At 34.4% G+C, this 19,164-nt stretch overlaps 1 protein-coding gene across 3 annotated transcripts in view; it reads right to left on the bottom strand.

The window, feature by feature from the left end:
* CEP128 (centrosomal protein 128) overlaps positions 1–19,164 on the bottom strand; it is a 215,761-nt gene that overhangs the window by 141,346 nt on the left and 55,251 nt on the right. For 2 of the 3 annotated variants that reach the window (XM_053979575.1, XM_053979574.1), the window contains exon 20: positions 737–786. In XM_053979575.1, coding sequence (XP_053835550.1) covers positions 737–786 — 50 coding nt within the window. Of the gene's footprint in view, positions 1–736; positions 787–2,793; positions 2,853–12,424; positions 12,507–19,164 lie in introns of those variants that run through there. The other variant, XM_053979576.1, reaches the window with a different exon arrangement.

Raw genomic sequence — 19,164 nt, 5'->3', positions numbered from 1 at the left:
ATCTTCATCAATTCCCTCACAAATGTCCTGCTTTCAGTACACTTACAGAATGTTGACTCATTGATACTCTTCATATTGCATGTAAAGTTTTTTTTAATATTCATATTGGGTATTGTTTGTAGCAATTTGTTGTTTAAAATTTCTTTTTCTCTTTCCGTATTCTGAAGAATATACACATTACCCTCCCTCTTAGCCTCTCAATTCAGACATTCCAGTCTGTTTTTGCTTTCTTAGCCATTTCAAATTGAAAGGAATATGTTTTCTTTGACTGCAATGCTTAAATACTATTCCAAAGGTGAGCTTAGGGTAAATCTGACTTTTTAAGTATGAATTTAAAGTTCTTAGCACAAACAACTTTACTGCTAGATGACATACAATAAGGATTTATAATATTGTATCAGGTCCTAGCAAATACTGACTGGCCCATTCTTCCTCAGAAAGGTGACCATGAACATTTAGTGCTTCAGAGGCTTTAAATACTTATTTGGAATACTTTACTTTCAGTTTTATTCAGTTTTACAAAAGAAAGTAACACAGCCCAGAGAATTTAACTCAATCAGTGAAAAAACCCAGCAGTGAGTATCACTAGGTATTGGGTCTTTATTTGTCTGCATGTATTTCCAAATCTGAATTTAAGCTATAAGGCAGTTCAGAAAATCATAATGCTGTAATACAATATGGTAGTTTTAAGAAATTTAACAAAATATGTAGCTAGTTAATTGAGCAGAAAATATACCTGGAGAGCTCCCATTTCTTCCTCTCTTCTGTGTGTCTTTTCTAGTAGATCTGCAAAATGAAAAATGGAACTTGTAAATTCAACTTCCTGTCTCATGGCCTGATAGAAAAAGTACTGTGTAAAACAGTCATCGAGTTTTTTATTTTACAGATTTCACAATATCCCTTTTCAGCTGATTAAATAATAGATGAAATGTGTCAGTGATATGATTGTTTCCAAGCATGGGCTGTTGAGGTGACTAAAAAACAGCCTCAAGAACACAGAATGACAGTTTGACTGGGGGGAAAAGAGCTTTAGGATTCACAGATAAACTTTTCTATACTGAAATAAATCTTCTGGTGCATTTTTAGAATTGAATGAAAAATATCAAAGAGATTCTGTCTAAAAATTAAGTAAAACTTTGACTGTCAAAGCAATGCAATTATATATGAAAAGTTACTGTAGAATACTGCAGACTATTTTGACTGACAATAATTACCTCCTCTCACTAAAATGGAACAATTTTGCTAAGGAAAATAATTCACTGTGACAAAATATTAGAAAAGTTTCTTACAGTCTTTACAAGATAAAAACCTAGTATCTTGTATTGTCATGTGTGACAATTATAGACATTGGCACATATACGCACAAACGTAACACTTCACATTAGAAATTAATTTTGTTGGAATTCTGTGGCTTATGTAATGAGTTGCTTTTCCCTTTCACTTAATTCACATAGTTTTATGATTAAAATCATGTTTTTGATAAATTGTAACATATTTAGAGTTCTGGGACCTTAAAGTAATAACCTCATAAAGAGCAGGGAAAACAAAAAAACATGCTGCAGGCTTATGGCCATTTCAACTATCAGAAGTTCACTCAAGAGTTTTGCATGAGAAGAGCATTGCTTTATCTAAGCCAGAGACTGACTTTGAATTCAGATATGCTCCAGTTTGCTAGCAATTAGGAGGGTTATGAGATTATGAAACTTCCTTGACAATATCAGAGGAGTGAATTCTGACTGTCAATTCCCTCAGCATTCTAGAACAGAACAGCTAACTGAAAGTACCTGTGTTTGCTTCCTTAAGAAATAAACTTTATTGATACTTACACAGTCATAAAGATAAGCTTCAGTGATTTAAAATAGTATCTACAGAAAATATTCTATTGACATTAATCTGACATCTCTCCTTTATATCTCTGATCTTTTCTCCTTCTCCTGTTATGAAATCTTCCTGTGAGCACCCCAACCCTCTTTTTTCATAGCTTATTATTAATTTCTGATTGCATGTGGATTGAGACTTATTTCCAAGCACCAGTCCTTTAAGAGATACCAATACCATGTAAAACATTTTAGTTAATTCTTCCTTTCTTAAAATTAGTAAAACTACTGCTTCTTCACTTTGTTTTGGTGCATCTATGTTTTTCTGAATTATTCTTTGGTATGCTTTTTCAGTCCAGTGATCCAACTGCCACATAAATTACTGTAGCCAAATGCATTGCCATCAACATTAGTACAAGAATTCTGGGTCAAAAAGTAGCTACCCTGTATGTTTTCTTTGGGTATATTCCAGTATTATATGTAAGTTGATAAAAATTTGTATTGTAATAAAAGCTTTAAAAAAGTTAGGAGCAAGGAATAAGTCTGTGAGAAAAGGGTGGGAAATTAAAAATTCATCCCCATGTCCCATCTGACCAAAAACTCTCAATTATTATACTTGACTTTGCTTTATTTTCATTCTAATGTAGTAATTAAGATTCTACTGTACAGACACAATTGTTCTAAGTGAAAAGGTTGCTATTTCAAGGTTCCTTTCAAACATCTTCTACAAAATAAAACAAGCCGAACTGATTTCTGCTAACAGTCTCTAGATTTGAAAGCTCCGCATCTCAAATTAGGGTTATCTAGAATCCATTTACTTTATTCTACCCCAGCCTAAATCAGATGTCCCACAGGATGCTTCACAAAACTCTGTCCCTGGAAGGGCAGGCAGGTGTTCAAGTCATGTTAACTGACAAAATATACATCTGTACAGAGCCATCCTTTATGAACATATATTCAAAAATCAAGTTCTGTATTTCAACTGGTGATTCCATTTAGTATTTCATGTAAAATAATGGCATGTTTTCTCCAAAGCTGAAGTAAAAAAAAATTAAAATTAAAGCAATATATATTAAACATCTATACAAAAAATCATATATAGCATATTATATCATTCCTCTGGACATTGTTTTCCCTGACAGAACGACTTTGCTTACTTGATCTGAAAAGCCCTGTTGATTTATTTTATCACATGTACAAAACTTCTGATATTTAAGTTTTTGTGCAAACTTAAATATATGTTTTATGCTTTATGTCATGTGCCAGAAAATAATGTTGCAATAAAGTTAAGACAGAATGCATTGTGTCTGCAACAATGCAAAGATGGTCACTGGCCCTAGTGGAAGCTCCTTTCATCCATCCTATGAACAGCCTCTGAGCTTTTCCAATTAAAATTCTGTTTGTAAAAGAAGTTGCACGGTGGCATGGATTGCTACAACAGTCCTGCTACCATCTTCTTTCAAGGCCTAATGTAACCACAGGGTACTTGGGGATTTTTCAAAGCAATACATCATTATTCTTATGGGGCACAGAACACAACAATTTATAAATTTACTAGAAGAAATAGCATTATTGAAAAAGGCATCTTTAGGCATTGATGGCTCTTCTCAAAAGATGAGTAATACATGGAAAAAGACAACAAGAGAAATGAGATGTAGAAATAAAGATATTCATCAATGTACTCCCTTTTTATTTCTAGTTAAATATGAAGCCTGCAATCCAATAAGGAACTATAAGCTAAAACTATTAAAAAAATCAGATATATTTCAGACGTTTAAAACTGCTCAAAATCAACGGCAAGCTCAGGATATTGTCTGCAAAATTAGGGATCATACTTTTGTGTAGCCATACAAAAACAATTTATTTACAGTGTCTAAATTCCAAATCACGTAAAGATTATATCTCACTGGGCTATGCTTATATCAGTAAGCACCAACTGAGTGTCCTTGAAGTTACACTACAGTGACTTATATGTGACTAATCAAACTTACATGAAAAATATAGGTTATGATTTAAAACATTCTGTCAGAATCTTTATCTCTTCCAGTTTTCCTCACACTGAACCACCACAGTATGTTTCAAAATACTGCAAATACTAAGCTGGAGATGAAGATTATATATTCCATCATACCACACAGACAAGTGAGGGGAAAAAAGAGTTATTTGAAAAGATTTTTCACACGCAAACCCCCCAGTTTTAATTTTTACTGCTGGTGAAAAGTATCAGAAAATAGATTTAGGAGCAAATATTTATTGATTGAAATGAGTAAAATGTACTATCTTATTTATCGTAGCTGATCCATTAATATGCCAATAACTAACTAGAATGTTAAAACTCCTTTATGAACTAAAATGTTCAACTCCTTTATCTTTGTACTGGGTGTAACAAAGGTGAGAAACAGGATATTGACTTTATATTAACTTGAGCATCAATTTCCTGATTTCAAACACTGCATGACCTCCCATTTTAGAAACTGAAGATAATGATAGACAACATTCCTCTTTACATTCTCAGAGAAGACTGGCATGCCAGAGAAAAATCTACAAATTGGACCAATACCACATTTTTATGTTTACCTTGCTCTAGCCAAGGAGAATGCACAAATTCAGAAGTGCACACAGAATCAATTCTTATAGACATAGATATCTACTCATACAGTGAAAAATCCTAAAATGTGATTCAGAGTACTCTGAAGTTGACATTCACACAACAATTCAGTTTTGCATTCACAGGTAATATGCTGCAAACTATCCTAAATATCTTCAGGCTACTGGTAAATCTGACTGAATACTCTCACCTCGCCTTGCAGTTGCAGATCACGCAGGAAAATAAACAACTCACATAGTACCAAAAAATACAGCTACTACTTGGCATTAAAGCAAGAAATCCAGGTTATTACCAGAAAAGAATGGCAGTTTGTAAAACATTGTCAGCATAATTTTTGTATCATCAAGCTAAGAAAAGCTCTTCTCCAAAACACAAGTCAGAGCTTTCCGTTATATATTAATAAAACTATTTTGGATTTCCCAAAGTTTGTAACCCTAGACATTAAGGTTTTAAGTTATACAAGTGGATACCAAACTCTTGAGAAATCACTTAATTAGACACCCTGATCATAATACCTTTAAATTTGCTTTGATCAAAAATTGTAAGGCTTTTTTATGTCAAGTATTTCCCATCATTCTCACTTCAAATATGCATCCTACAGGTTTCAGTCATTGTTTGGATATGCTTCCCACAAAACTGCTGAACACATACTGCAGCATTCCTGTAGATGCACAAGGCAGCCAAGCAGGTTTCCATAAAGTATGAAGGAAATTTCAAGCAGCTGAATAAATCCTTTTCTTCCCTTCACACAACAAATCTGACATGAAGGCCCTGTTTTGGGGGTGAATCAAGATATTTCTAGCTGAACCAGTGTAACCAAAGTGTTTCACAAGATATATATATATATATATATATATATAGAGAGAGAGAGAGAGAGAGAGAGAGAGAGAGAGAGAGAGAGAGAGAGAGAGAGAGATAGATAGATAGATAGATATAGATATATTCATTCATGGCCAGTAGAGGTGTTGTGCTGAATGGCTTCACAGTACCGTGACAACTGCCACAATCCAGAAACACTCAATATTAAAGGATGTTTCAATGAGCCTGAAGCTTCCTACTGTAAGGCCCAACACCACAAATCACCCTGGCACTAAAGGAACTGAGATGTAAAATAGTACTGGCACATGCTTCACACTGTTTTAATTAAAACAGTACTTGCCACACATGCATTAAGAGAATTTCTACATGACCATATTATTATAATCTTGAAAGAATTTTAGAGAAATAGGTATTTCTTAGAACATTAATTTTTGTTAGTGTGGAACAAGGTCCATAAATTATTTGTATTTCAGAATGTGTTTATGAAACCCCAAGCAAAATTTAAAAAAAGAAAGAAAAGAAAAAAAGCCTCAAATGATTTTTAATACTGATTAGAGCTTTCCTTGTTCATTAGCAAACTGTTATATTAATATTGAGCACATTCCACTGTTTTTAAAGATTTTAGTTCAGTTCCCACCACTGCAAGCAATGCAATACTCATAATCACCAAGACCAAAACAGCTGTTCATCTGTATCTAAATCAAAAGTTTTCTCATCCACATTTAAAAAGAACTCCAGACTTAAAATATAATTTCAAAAAAGGGAGTCTCCTTTGCAATATTCTTTGCCTTTTTAGCTCATAGCAATTTATTAGCTACTGCAGTTGTTACTTGCTAACATAGTCAAGATTTCAAAAGAATACAGTTTACAGAAAACTTGAACTTCTTAAAAATGATTTAATTATTTTGATAACTTTTAGGTATACACTTGTATTTTTACTGTTTAAAATGAAAGCAGATTCTTCAGCCTACAGTGATGCATTGGCTTACCTTAACCTGAAGCAGCACCTCTAATCATAACAGATGAAACAGAAGAAAGGTGTCAGGAATTAATAGAGAAGGAAACAATTCACTGTTCAGATTCCCTCAGAGACTTACTACTACACAAGAAACAGAACACAGTGTTTTCTTTCTATTCCCTGAGACTTAGGCAAGTCTGATATTTTGTAGCAAAACTTTTAAACATTCACATCTCCAATCTGACCGGGCCTATATTTCTTTATTTGCACAGAAACTAATTACTAATTTTATTGGGGACAACAGAGAAGTGTAATTTAATATTCTCAGAGAATTTCTATTCAAGTTATATTCATGACTTTTAGAAGACTTCTATGAATGGATGATATATTACTGGGTTAGGCCTAAAATCATGCAGTCTGTATCTCACGTCAGACAAAAAGCACGAGCAGATAGGAGGATAAAAAATGGTGAAATTAGTTACTCTAATGGCAGCTCCAGAAATAAGCATCTGAGAGAACGCATAAGCATCTGAGCAAAACAGGACTACATCTGGACCATCCATGACCTCGCTGGCCTCCATCAACTTGACTATTTCTTAAAAAAAGTTTTTAAACATATGTTCATGGCAAAAAGCAGTGCACAAATAACATCAGTCTATTACAGGATGTGTCCCTCACAAACAGGGAGAGAGACAAAGTAGAGAAGTGTTTAATGCTTTCTCTCTCTTCAACACCATTGATGAGCTGGGGTCCGTAAAACTCCCAGGCAATCCTGAATTTTTGTGGGATTTTCTGCTCCAGGGTCTATTGAAGTCTACGGGGCCTGATGGGATTTTTCAAGAATTTTTAATGAGCTGGTTCATGTCTTTAAGGCCTCTCTCAACAGTTTTTGAGCAGTCTTGGAAATCTGGAGAGGTCTCAGTTGACAAATTGGCAAACATTATCCCAGTTTTCCAGAGCAGGAGGATGACCACAGCGCCCATGGAAAGGGACCAGGGTCCTGAGCTGAACATGAGCCAGCAGTGCCCTGGCAGTCAGGAGGACCAACCCTGTCCTGGGGTGCATCAGACACAGCCAGGCAAGGGAAGGGATTGTCCTGCTCTGCTCTGAGCTGGGGCAGCCTCACCCTGAACACTGTGCGCAATTTTGGGCACCACAATATAGAAAAGACAGGAGGGCTACAAATACGGTGAAGGTCCTTGAGGGGAAGCCACATGAGTGGCTGAGGTCACTTGGTCCATTCAGACTGGAGAAGAGGAGACTGAGGGGAGACCCCACTGCAGTTACAGCTTCCTCATGAGGGGAAGAGGAGGCACACGTATTCATCTATTCTCTGTGGTGACCAGTGACAGGACCTGAGGGAATGGCCTGAAGTTGTGTCAGAGGAGGTTGACATTGAATAGTAGGAAAAGATTCTTCATCCAAAGGGTGACTGGACACTGGGACAGGCCCCCAGGGAAGTGGTCACAGCAACACCCTGACAGATTTCAAGGAGTGTTTAGACAATATTCTCAGACACGTGGTATGATTCTTGAGGCTTTTCTGTGCAGGGACAGGAGTCAGACTTAGTGATCCTTGTGGGTCCCTTCGAACTCAGCATATTCTGAGCATGATTCATTGAACCTATTTATTGTTTTGGATGCCAGAACATTTTGGGACAATGAGTTTCTATAATTGAAGCATGTACTGCATAAAACAAAAAGTTTCCTTTTGTTTCTAATATGATGTTTGTACTGTCAATGACATTTTTATATGTATAATTCTTGCTTCTAATTTGCTTCCTTCAATAAGTCTTCCTTGTGTTTCATCCTGATATTTCTCTTTATTTCCCTTTCACTTTGATTGGTATTTGATGTAGATCATTCACTTACGAGTGTCTCCCACACTTCATTTAGAAAAACCTTTTCCAACTTTTTACTTGTCCCAAGAATCAGTCCAAAATTGTCCTCATCAGTTTTATAACCTCTCTATACCTGTCATTAACTGAACTACTACAGTGTCTGCCTTACTGTGAATTCAGGAGTGCAAGAGTAGATACATATATATATATATATATATATTCAAATACACAGCTTAAGTACACAAGATACTTGGCCAAGTTGCTGTAACCTCTTCTACAGTCCAAATATGATTGCATTGCAATAGTTTGTCTGAATATGAGATTAAATATATACAAAAAAACTAAAATATAAGGTTTATCAATAAAAAAATTATAGGTCCCAATGTGCTGCTTTTTAAGAGGCCTGTATCAAAAGAATGAGAAGGTTGTTTTTTTTTTTTTCCCAAAGCTTACATGAGATCTTTTAGTTCTATTCCTGGCTCCCCTCTATTCCTGGGAAATTTTCTGTGCTCATTTGAACATGGCTAAAGAAAATATTTCTCTATCTTCTGACGTGAAGCTCAAACAAAGTGCACTGAAATCCATGCAAAATATTCCTAAGAACTTCCTTATGAATACAAAAGGTGATGACAGCCCAAAACTTCAGTCTTAGCAACTGCTTAAGGTATGAGCTGGGAAAGACAGCATGGCTATTATATTTGTTTAGGACCATATTGATTCTCAACTGAAACTACTGTAGGAGGAATATGAGGGAGGGTTGTGAATATAGATGCAGTTAACACAGCTTGAAGCACAGCTATAAGCACTCTGTTGTTTTCCTTTGAATGACACTTATGTACCAGTGGACATGCTGTAGAGGATTCCAAAAGCTCCTGAGGGACCTTGGGGCTTCTAGTTAAAAAAAAAATCACTAAAGAACAACTTCCCAAAACAGGCATCACTTCCTAGATGCTTCAGTAAGTTCCAGTAAGTTCCATTAGGAAACAATTAGTGACACAGACATATAAGAAGGCTAACCTTGAGGTGATAAAATAAAAATGTCTCGTTCTGGTTCAAAGACAGTTTCATTATGAAAATGTGATCAAGGCAGGTGCTCTAGTTCTGTGGGGTTGAACTTACAAAAGTGTGTATATTTATTTATCATCAAGTTGTATATTTATATCTACTTATTGTCCATAAATAAATATACATATATTAGGGTGGCATGCTCACAAATTTTTTACTGATGGGGCATGCAGTCAAAAAAGTTTGGAGACTAGTACTCAGTATTTAGAACCTTTGAACAATCTCACTTCTGAAGTAAGCAAACTATGGCTGGTAGTTAGCATTCAGAATTTGACTTTTTTCAATAAAGGCATTTAGTTTTTATAAAGCTGAAATGTTTTCTAGCCTCTTAATCCAAAATTCTTTCTCCTTTATATGCCAAGGAGCACACATTGTAACACACGGAACTGAGAGGCTAAAAAGCAAAGTTCAGGTAAGAACAAGGTCTAATGACAAGGGTGTCTATGGGAAGAGAAACTGTGTGGGAAGAATGAGGAAGAGAAGAAGGGACTAGAACTATTTACAGTAAATGGACAGAACAAGAATGTGTGGCATATTTTTCAAATAGAAGCTCTCCTATAAGCAGCAGATTATATCTGGAGACCTTACTGTAGCTTTTGAGCCACACATGATTGGTATAAACTAATCTTGATGTGCCAAACACATCTTTGTACATAGAAGAGTAACAGTCTGTATGTTAATACAAATCTTTACTATGATTTTTTTTATCTAGAATTATGAGTGTCGTCTCTAAACAGCTGCCACTATGACAAATTCAGAGCTGGTAACCCAGGTATTGCTTGTAAGCAAGCTGAACTGCAGCTAGATTAGAATCAAGGGTCCCTTCTAGAATCTAGAGAGATGTTACATCAGAATTAACACAGCTGGGATAGCAATAAAGCTGTTAACTCACAGTGAGTCACAACAGCAGAGCTATAGAAAAGCTTTTGTTTGCATTATTTGCTCAACTGTTCTCTACAGAGATGTAAAAGCATATAAAGAGCCTATAAAGTCAGACCACTGGAATTTCAGTTTTAGGCAGACTCATTAATCAATCAACTTGTCTGAGCCTTAAGCAGCCAGTTTTCATTGCCAGGAATACTAAATCTTCTATATCAGTGTCCTTGCACTACGGACTTTAATCTGCTTCATTGCTGTAGGATGACACCATAGTTTTTCTTATTGAAGCCTTCTAAGCCATGATTCTACTGACAGAAAAAAACCACTGCAGGCTAGAATTTTCTTTATGCCTCTATTTAACAATTTCTTTTAAAATTCATTTAAATATTCATTTAAATATTTCACATTATAAACAGAAATAAGAACTTTCTTGTCTGAAAACAAGAACTACAGATATCAAGAATGATACAACAAAAAGAAACCCCAAACATGAACAAAAGCATGGAAAATTGATCCAGTAAAGCAAAAAGTTTATCTGAAAGGCATGGCTTCTGCCATTAAAATTAAAATGGGACACACCAAATAACAAAAATGCAGTTGACAATTTTTTTCCCATTATTTTCAATTAACGCCTTGGAAATGGTTTGGGAGTTTGAGGATGTTGACAGTTTCTGATTACAAATTATCTAGTTGTAAAAACTACATCCACAAAGCTGCTGCAACCAGAAGGCTGCTGTGAAAATTAAAAACAAGTCATACAGGTGTTGGTTGAATCTATGCTCAAATTAATGATTTAAACAATATTAAAACAACCCTAATAATTGCAAGTTACCCTCATCTTTTAACATCCTTTGTGTCAATATTATGTTTTTTCTTTCCATGTAACATGTTTAAGGATTAAAATAGGATAAGAATATAGCAGGCAAAGCCAGCATTGTTACTGTCTATGCCCTCCTCTTACATGAGCTAAGGAACATTGTCTGTAACTGCGCTTTAAACACAAAATCCAAACCTCAAACAGTAACAACAGCAGAATCCCTCTAGTCACTATAGATTCTGAATTATGCCTTTTATTTGCAGGCAAAAAGAGCAAAATTTTTTTAACTGCAAAACAAACTTTCCTCATGGCAAAATTTTTTGTACCATTAAAGGTAGTAATAAAATATTAATTTAATTTTGGTAACCAAGACAGTATTTTCAAAATTAATTTTGCTTATTATCTAGGACACGCCAAAGAAAATTTGTTAACACACATACACATGGTATTTCAACAGTTAAACACTAGACTTGGAGTATGCTGCTATGCTTTTTTTTCAGCTACTATTTACTGAAACATATCAGAAGACTCCAGCTCTTCTTTCAGACTATCATTATAGTGGCATGACTTGACTACAATAACAGAAGTCTCCTCAGTTATAACTATACAGAATTTCTTACGAGAAAAAAATAAGATTTAAAACCCTAAAGATAATTGAGGAAATAATTGAGATTTACTGAATTTAGAAATTATTCTTACACTAGAAACTCAAACAACACACAAGTCATAGTGACTTTCTGAATTTCTGCCACTAAGCATTGTGTGATGATTATTAATGTTTCTAAGGCCTTAAATGCCAATTACTTGATTCTACTTCTAGAAACTGAAACTGTTATAATATATATAGGTATTGATTACTCATGCAGTAGTAATATAGCCAGCCAGTGCTGGAATGCAGGCAATAATGTTCCTACTAGAAATAAATCTCAAGAACAGACTTTAGAAAAAAAATCTAACATACAATGGTCATGAATAAACACTTCAGATTCTACTTCACAGATTTGGCTGAGAAGCCATCAATTTTCATCCCTAACAATCTAACAGCACATTTATACTACAATGAAATTCTTTACTAATAGCTTCAAATAAGCTAGTTTGGCTACTAATGGCTATGTAATTATTCCTTCTTCATGTCCCACAGAAGCCAGTCCAACCCAGCTGACATGGTTTTAGCATGGTTTCATGCTCCAGTTCTGCCAGATGTGCTCAGATCACATCATAGATGGCATTTGGAGCTGCATTTGCCAAAATGCAGGGAGGTCACTTTGCTACCTGCCTCTGGTTGTGCATTGCTCTTGCTTACTTTGTCCTGCTTTGGCAAAATGACAAACCTGGATCTCCAAAAGCTCTTAGCTCATTACAAGAAGAACAACATACTGGCAAAAACCAGACAGTTCTATGTGGCTAATATTGAGTAATATATGATTATAGAGGGGTCCAATGAGGAGGAGACACAGAACAAGTGATACAGAAAGTAGCACTGATGGGAGTGAATGAAACAGAAATAAGAATTCTGCCTTTTGTCTGCAGTGATATTAAATGTCTCCAGGAATGGAAAACTCCAATTTGACCCACTAACTCATGATCATCTTGGATTTGTGTGTGTGAGCTATCATCCCACCTGTCTGTAGCACAAATCTATGCAAGGAAACTGACAATGGCTTTTTCTCCCATAGTTTTGATTAGAAAACCTATTAAATAACCTGGAAAGAAAAAAAAACCAGCATTATATAAAAGAAAATATAGTAAGAAATGTCTCAAAGCAAGGTCCTCATAATAGTTGACACTTTGAACAGAAAATGCAGTTCAACACTGTTTTATCACTGCATATAATACATAATTGTTACACTTCTCTCCTGAATGAAGAAACATTTCCTTTGTGATAATGAATAAAATTTTCCAGGAGCACACAGAAAGAAATTGAAACTTAATTTGTTTTCATTTACCAACTGCAAGCTAGAAAGATAATTTATCATTTCTTGTTTTAGAAAATTATGTTGATATGTTTATGGGCATGGTAGCTATATAAAAATTATGGTATGACATATGTAAATGACAAAACAGGAAATTGAATGCCACTTGTTTCAGTGAACTCTCACTTAATATCCTAGGATTTTCTTATTTTGATGTTTATCATCCCAACCATATTTATGCATATCAGCAAATTTCCTTTTGGCTACATCTGAAGAGCAGCTGCACATCTTAATGCAAATACACACAGAACTGATCTTGGACCTATCAGCTAAGGAATGGTCAATGATTAAGGGTATCCAGGTTTTTGAAGCAGCTCATTTGAATTGAAGTAACTGGGCCAACCAAAGGAGGCCAACAGCTTCAAGACAGAAAGCTTTTCTAGCCAAAGTCACTTGTTACTTGAGACGAGTAATTCTCCCAAGCCTAGAAATGCATTTCTTAATTGGGCTGTTTGAAGATCAGAACTAAAGAATCCATTTGCAACGTTCACAGCACAGAAGAACAGATAATAGGAGAAGCTTAAAGACACTGGTCCGGAAATTAAGTTTCCCAACCAATCTCAGGAAAAAAGGGATCTTTTAGCAGCTTGGATGTTTTTTTAGAAGAGTAAAGCACACAAAATAGTCCCATCTCCATGGGATTCACTCCTTGATAAATGCTGTAAGAAAGCTTTTAATTCTCCTAGATGGTGCTATGTATCACTAGGGCCCAAACAGCTTCTAAGAAAACACTTACTTCAATCAAATAAACGTACATGCACAGAGGTCAGTATGTCTCACTGACACCCAACATAATGCAACTAGAAATTATATAACTGTCTATTACACGTGCTACAGAGGAAGATGCAATAAACTGAGCTGGCAATTATGAAGAGAGCCATAATAGTAATGTTTACTTCTAATTTTTTTTCGGCTGCAGTTATGCTTTAAGTTTATTCCTTGGTGGGACAATCCTGTTTTTGTACTGTCCCATGGGAACTGATGACATACAACTGAGACTTACCAGCTCAGCTGGCAAACATTTTAACTTTCAGTGAATGGCACATTTTGCTTAACATCTAAAAATCTATTTTGAAAATTACACTATCTAAATGCACTAACTTATTATTCCTTCCGCATAGTTTATTGCAAAAATCTACAGTACAACTCCAGTAAATTTTTTCAAGAACTTTTTATACATAGATTTGAGGAAGAAATCTCTCCTATACTCCAAAAGAAAAGAGAATATTAGGAGGAAAATTATATATATTATATTATAACTGAATAGCAACATTAGAGTTTTTTCTTTTCTTTCCCTTGTGCAGTGGAGAATGTGTCATTTTCAACTGACACTTGACTTTCTATTTCTGATCAACAGAACTCCTGGAGACTGATCACAAAAAAAAACAAATTTACACTGTTTTAACAGTGTAAAAAAAACAAATTTATGCTGTTTTAACATATTAAAAAGGTAAGAAGGCATTAATCTTACAATGAAGATTACATGGAGAAATGTATATAAAGTATGAGCAGTATAATAAATGTACTACAAAAATTTTATTTATTATAAAAAGACACTGCAAATCTTATTACAAGGTTGATAAGAGTGGCAAATAAATTGTGCTTATTATAGAATTGCTTATCCCATTCTCCCAACACTACATAATTTCTACAGATAGAGACACTGAAATAGTAATCAAAGAAATGGCAAAATGACTGTCAAAATCCCACAAAATGCCATTGTAAATGGGAGAATACATTGAGTATTCTATATACCTATATACCCTTTACCTATTTACATTGTATTTGCACATCTGTTTAATCTCAGCAATGCAAATGCAGGGAACAAACTGAAGTTTGCTAAAGTTCTAAAATGCCTGATATGTTTTTATACGATGCCTCTTGCAGCACATGTTATAAGCTATGTTGGCAAACAGAAACTTGCTGGGGCATAATTCCTAGGTTAGGAATGGAGAGGTACCAAGCAAACAGTAAATGTGCTTCGCTGGAAATGCCCCAGAAGGGTATAACTGCTAAGAGACATTGGTTATAATGTGCTTTGATCTGCTCATGCCTCTTGAGAACAGAGGAAACAACAGAAAACTACTCTCTTAATGTACACCCAATGTTGAAAATTCATACTGTTTATGTAAGGTTTTTATACCCTCTAGCAATCTTATTAAATGGCTAAATTTCTCTTCCCTTGTGTCTTTATATTACGTATAACAAAATATAATTAAAATAATTAAAGCTCCTGAGACCAAAAGTAAAGGATTAAGCCTTAGCTCTAAAATTTATTTTGTACTGTGAAAATATGGTTCTAAACTTTTTTTTAGAAAACAAGAAAATAACCAAAATGAAAATCTGAGTCTGCTTTTCAGAAACTTTTTTCTATCTCTTACCCAGAAGTTTGTATGCTTTTCTGTGGCTTCTTTAAATTTACTCCTTTTTCTAGTATAATTTTCCTTTGCTGCAACAACTATTGCTGCCGGCATATTTTTTTGAAAATGCCTTTTAATTGACGTAAGGATCGGATTTTTTTTTTCTGTATGACAACCTACAGTTTTAATAATGACAATAAAATACAAATCATAGAACATCTTCAGTATCAAAGTAATATTTAAAATTAATCATGCTGGGTTTCTCTACTCTGTCAAGCTTTCTGACAGTATCTTTTCCAGACCTACTCGTTACAGACAGTATAATGTTGCAGTGCAACACACAACTGCGCTTCTCCTCTACACAATTGATCCTCAAAGTTCATTTGTCCCAAAGCACTAGCATGATCAGTAACAGATATTTTCCCCTTTAATAAAAAACTGGTTTACTGTAAAGGTGTGTCCTTCTGCTGTCTTGAAGTGTATTTTATACACTAGCAAACCAGTTTACTTGAGCTGAAATACAACAATATTACCACTTCTTCTGGAATAAACTCTTTCTCTGGGATCTTGTTTGCTCTGCAAAGGCGGTGCAAACAAAGTCTACAGAGCAATTTAAAATAAGGCAGTGCAAAGTCTTTAGAGCAGCTTCAAAAATAGAGTAATCTCTTACGGGACATAGATTAAAAGCACTGCTCAGGAAAAAGAATATTGTCAGATGTGCAACTTGGAACCAGAGTAGAACTTGCACACTATACTTCAGGGTGCAGATCAGATGAGAACAGTACATATGCAACAAATTTTAAGGTAAAGACACCTGATACTACTTTTTCTTGACCTGGCGTTATAAAATATTATTCATATTGGTGATTCAGAGAGAGAAAGAAACTACCCAGCTTCTGATGACCACACACATTTACAGAGCTTATATAGCTCTGTAAAAATGCCCTGATTACAGCTGATCCTCATGACACTATGAGTACTGACATTTCCTCCTAACCAGATGCAGCGTGGTTCCTGGATCTGTCCAATACTGTTATACTACTAGTCAAGTAAGTTAGATTATTACAAGTTAGTGAATCATCTTCAACAAAATTCCCAATGAACAAAAATAAATGAGTTAGAAAAACCCTGTGAGTAGCAACAAATAGAATGCTCAAATTCAATCACACTATATTTGTACATTACCACTTCAGGAAATATGAAATGATAATTTTGTGGACTAAAAGGATTTTATGTTGCCATTCTTATACTAAGAACAATTAAGGAATGAAAAATACATAATCATGCAACTGAATGGCCCACATAATCATACCATTGATTCTCAATTACAGTAAGGATGGAAATTTTCATAATTTAGTAGTAATAACACTGTCTTTATTGTAAATAATTCTTTAGAAATCAAAATTCCTTCCAGATAACAACAAAATCTGTTGCTTACAGCAAGACTACAAAATACTTACTTTAATCAAATTATTTTAGAAGTCACACACTGAAGTGTTTGAAGATCAGATCAAAATAGGAGTTGCAGTGTACTGTAAACACGTAAGATTTTAAAATATAATCATTTTTAAATGGTCAAAGAAGAAATCTTAGAAGGCTTTCAGTTTTTATTCCCCTCATTACACAATCTTCCCACAATATCAGAAGCCAGCCTGATGATGTTATACTATATACATATTGTATATAACATACATATATTGGAAATTATTTGTAGTATTTTTTTATTTTCAAATTTGAGATGTTTTTGTAACAAGTTAGAAACATTCCAACCTTAAAGTTCAGATCTTATCCTACTGTTGCTTATTTTCTCTGTTTCACTGTAATACATGAATAGTCCATGGTACAAACTCATGAAACAAGTCTGTGTAGATATGTCTCATTGACCAAGAATGAAGTATTAATATTTCTCCAGCTTTTAAGAGAATAAGCATGTATATAGTAGAATATTCACATTCCACTCTTACATAAGAAGCCACTCTTAATAAAACATAGCCCAGCATACTTATAATCCCTTTAATACACTTGAGAAACATCAGCTCAACATTCCCAACAGCTTGGAGAAGAAAGTCCCTACTTCCCCAGGGAAGAAGGATGACATGAAGCTATGCAAAACAAATTTCCTCCCAAGTTCCATGACTCATGGTTCATGTCTTGACAGAAGCAAGGCATCTGAAAAAGTTCTCTGCCAATTTAAATATGCTTCTGCTAAAAAATAAGCTGGTTTGTAATAGGCATTAAGAACTTGATAGGGAAAACTGTAAAATGCCAAACAGCCATAAGATCATTGCATTATATTCAATAGTGTCCTAACTTAATTCTGTCCTTTGAGCTCTTCCTTAATAAACATGTGCTCCATGGATTTTAAGCATGTTGCACTAGAACAAAATTATTTCACTAGGATTTTTTCATTTTATATAGTGCCTTGCAAGAAATGGTATACTGTCTGATCATTTGATTTCACAAGTAGAAGCAGTTACAGAAACCTTCAAGCCTTATTTTCAGAAAATGCTGCTCCTAGAATTTCAGTCCACTGAATAAAGTAATGTTCTACAGCCAAGTCATCAAATATAATTAAAATCAGGAAGACAAAGTTTTTGTCCTGGCAGCTGAAGTACATACAATATTGATGCAGTATGTACGTATGCATGAAGAACATACATATATATTTCAATGAATCTGTTTTCTTGGGTTTGCACATTGTTTCTTTCTCTAGTGGTAGGCACCTCAATTCACCAGGTATACTAAAACAAAAAAAAAACAAACAAAAAAAAAATCCAAAAAAAAATCACAAGTGTTAGAATCGTGAAACAAAAAATAAGGTAAATTTTACATTTAAATGTTTTCCACTAAACACAAATTTACATACTAGAAATATATAATGTTGCACAAAGGTACTGCTCAAATACTTGAAAATAAGTATGGCAAGATGAACGTGTAATTTAAAAAACAATCCTCAGATTAGAAAGGTGGTGTAGAATTAAGTAATTCAGCTAAGGAATAGGAGACTAAGCTTTATCTTCAGTTCTCTCTCTTTTTTTTAATACATAACCAGGACCAAGCACATTCTCTCTGACTCAGATACTCTAACTGTTTAAGCAAACGAATATAACTTTACAGCAACAATATTTACTAACAGTGCTTAATAACCTGCAACTCAAGTCCTTTAAACTAGGCAGAAGTATCCAAATCATACCCTTGACTATGTTATGACCTTATCCTAGAGATATAATAGATGTGGACAAGAAAAATACTGTGAAACTCTCTGCCCACTCTAAAGAAGATTCAGATATATGTACCCATTATTATGTGCCTGTAGTTTTTTAAGAAACTACATACAGGAACCTGTAATTCAGTAAAAACAATTAGTAGCTTATTGTTCCAATCACTCATACTGTATGAACCGTATAGTTAATTTGGTTGTCTTGCTTGGCTCTAAAACATTTTTATGATTTTCCCCTTTAACTACAAAAGAGGTAAAGTATTTAAAAGTACCAATCATGGTTCCCATTTTCTTGAAAAAAAACACATGTTAGTTATAGACAGTTATTACCTTGAAAATGCTGATCAGAGTAAATATTCAACCTAGGAATTTGTCATATTTAACCCACTAGAAGAAAAAAATGGACAAACAGCTTAAATATCACTTATTTAACTAAATCTTTATACAGAAAAATCCAAAATCAGCTAGACTTCCTTTTTTTTTTCAAGAATTCACTTAAAATGTGTATTCTGTAATTTAAATTATTTTGTTGTATACAGTCAGCATTAAGAATTACTTTTACTGATGACTGAAGCTCTTCTCAAAGTGAGGAATTTTTTGGTACTGACATAGCACTTAAACTTCAATTCTCCAAATACACCATATCATTAGGACTCACTTTAAGACAAAAAGGATCTTAGATATCATGTCAGCTGAAAGGATATAAAAGCTCTTAACATAGCAATGAACTACACTGAAAATCATATTCTATTACAGCCTGAAAAATTCTAGGCAAAACCATTACAACAAGCACTAATTTTGAAAGATA

This window comes from Vidua macroura, chromosome 6 (assembly GCF_024509145.1).
Source record: "Vidua macroura isolate BioBank_ID:100142 chromosome 6, ASM2450914v1, whole genome shotgun sequence".
NCBI classification, from domain to species: Eukaryota; Metazoa; Chordata; class Aves; order Passeriformes; family Viduidae; genus Vidua; species Vidua macroura.
This window is presented reverse-complemented; position numbering and strand designations above follow the sequence as displayed.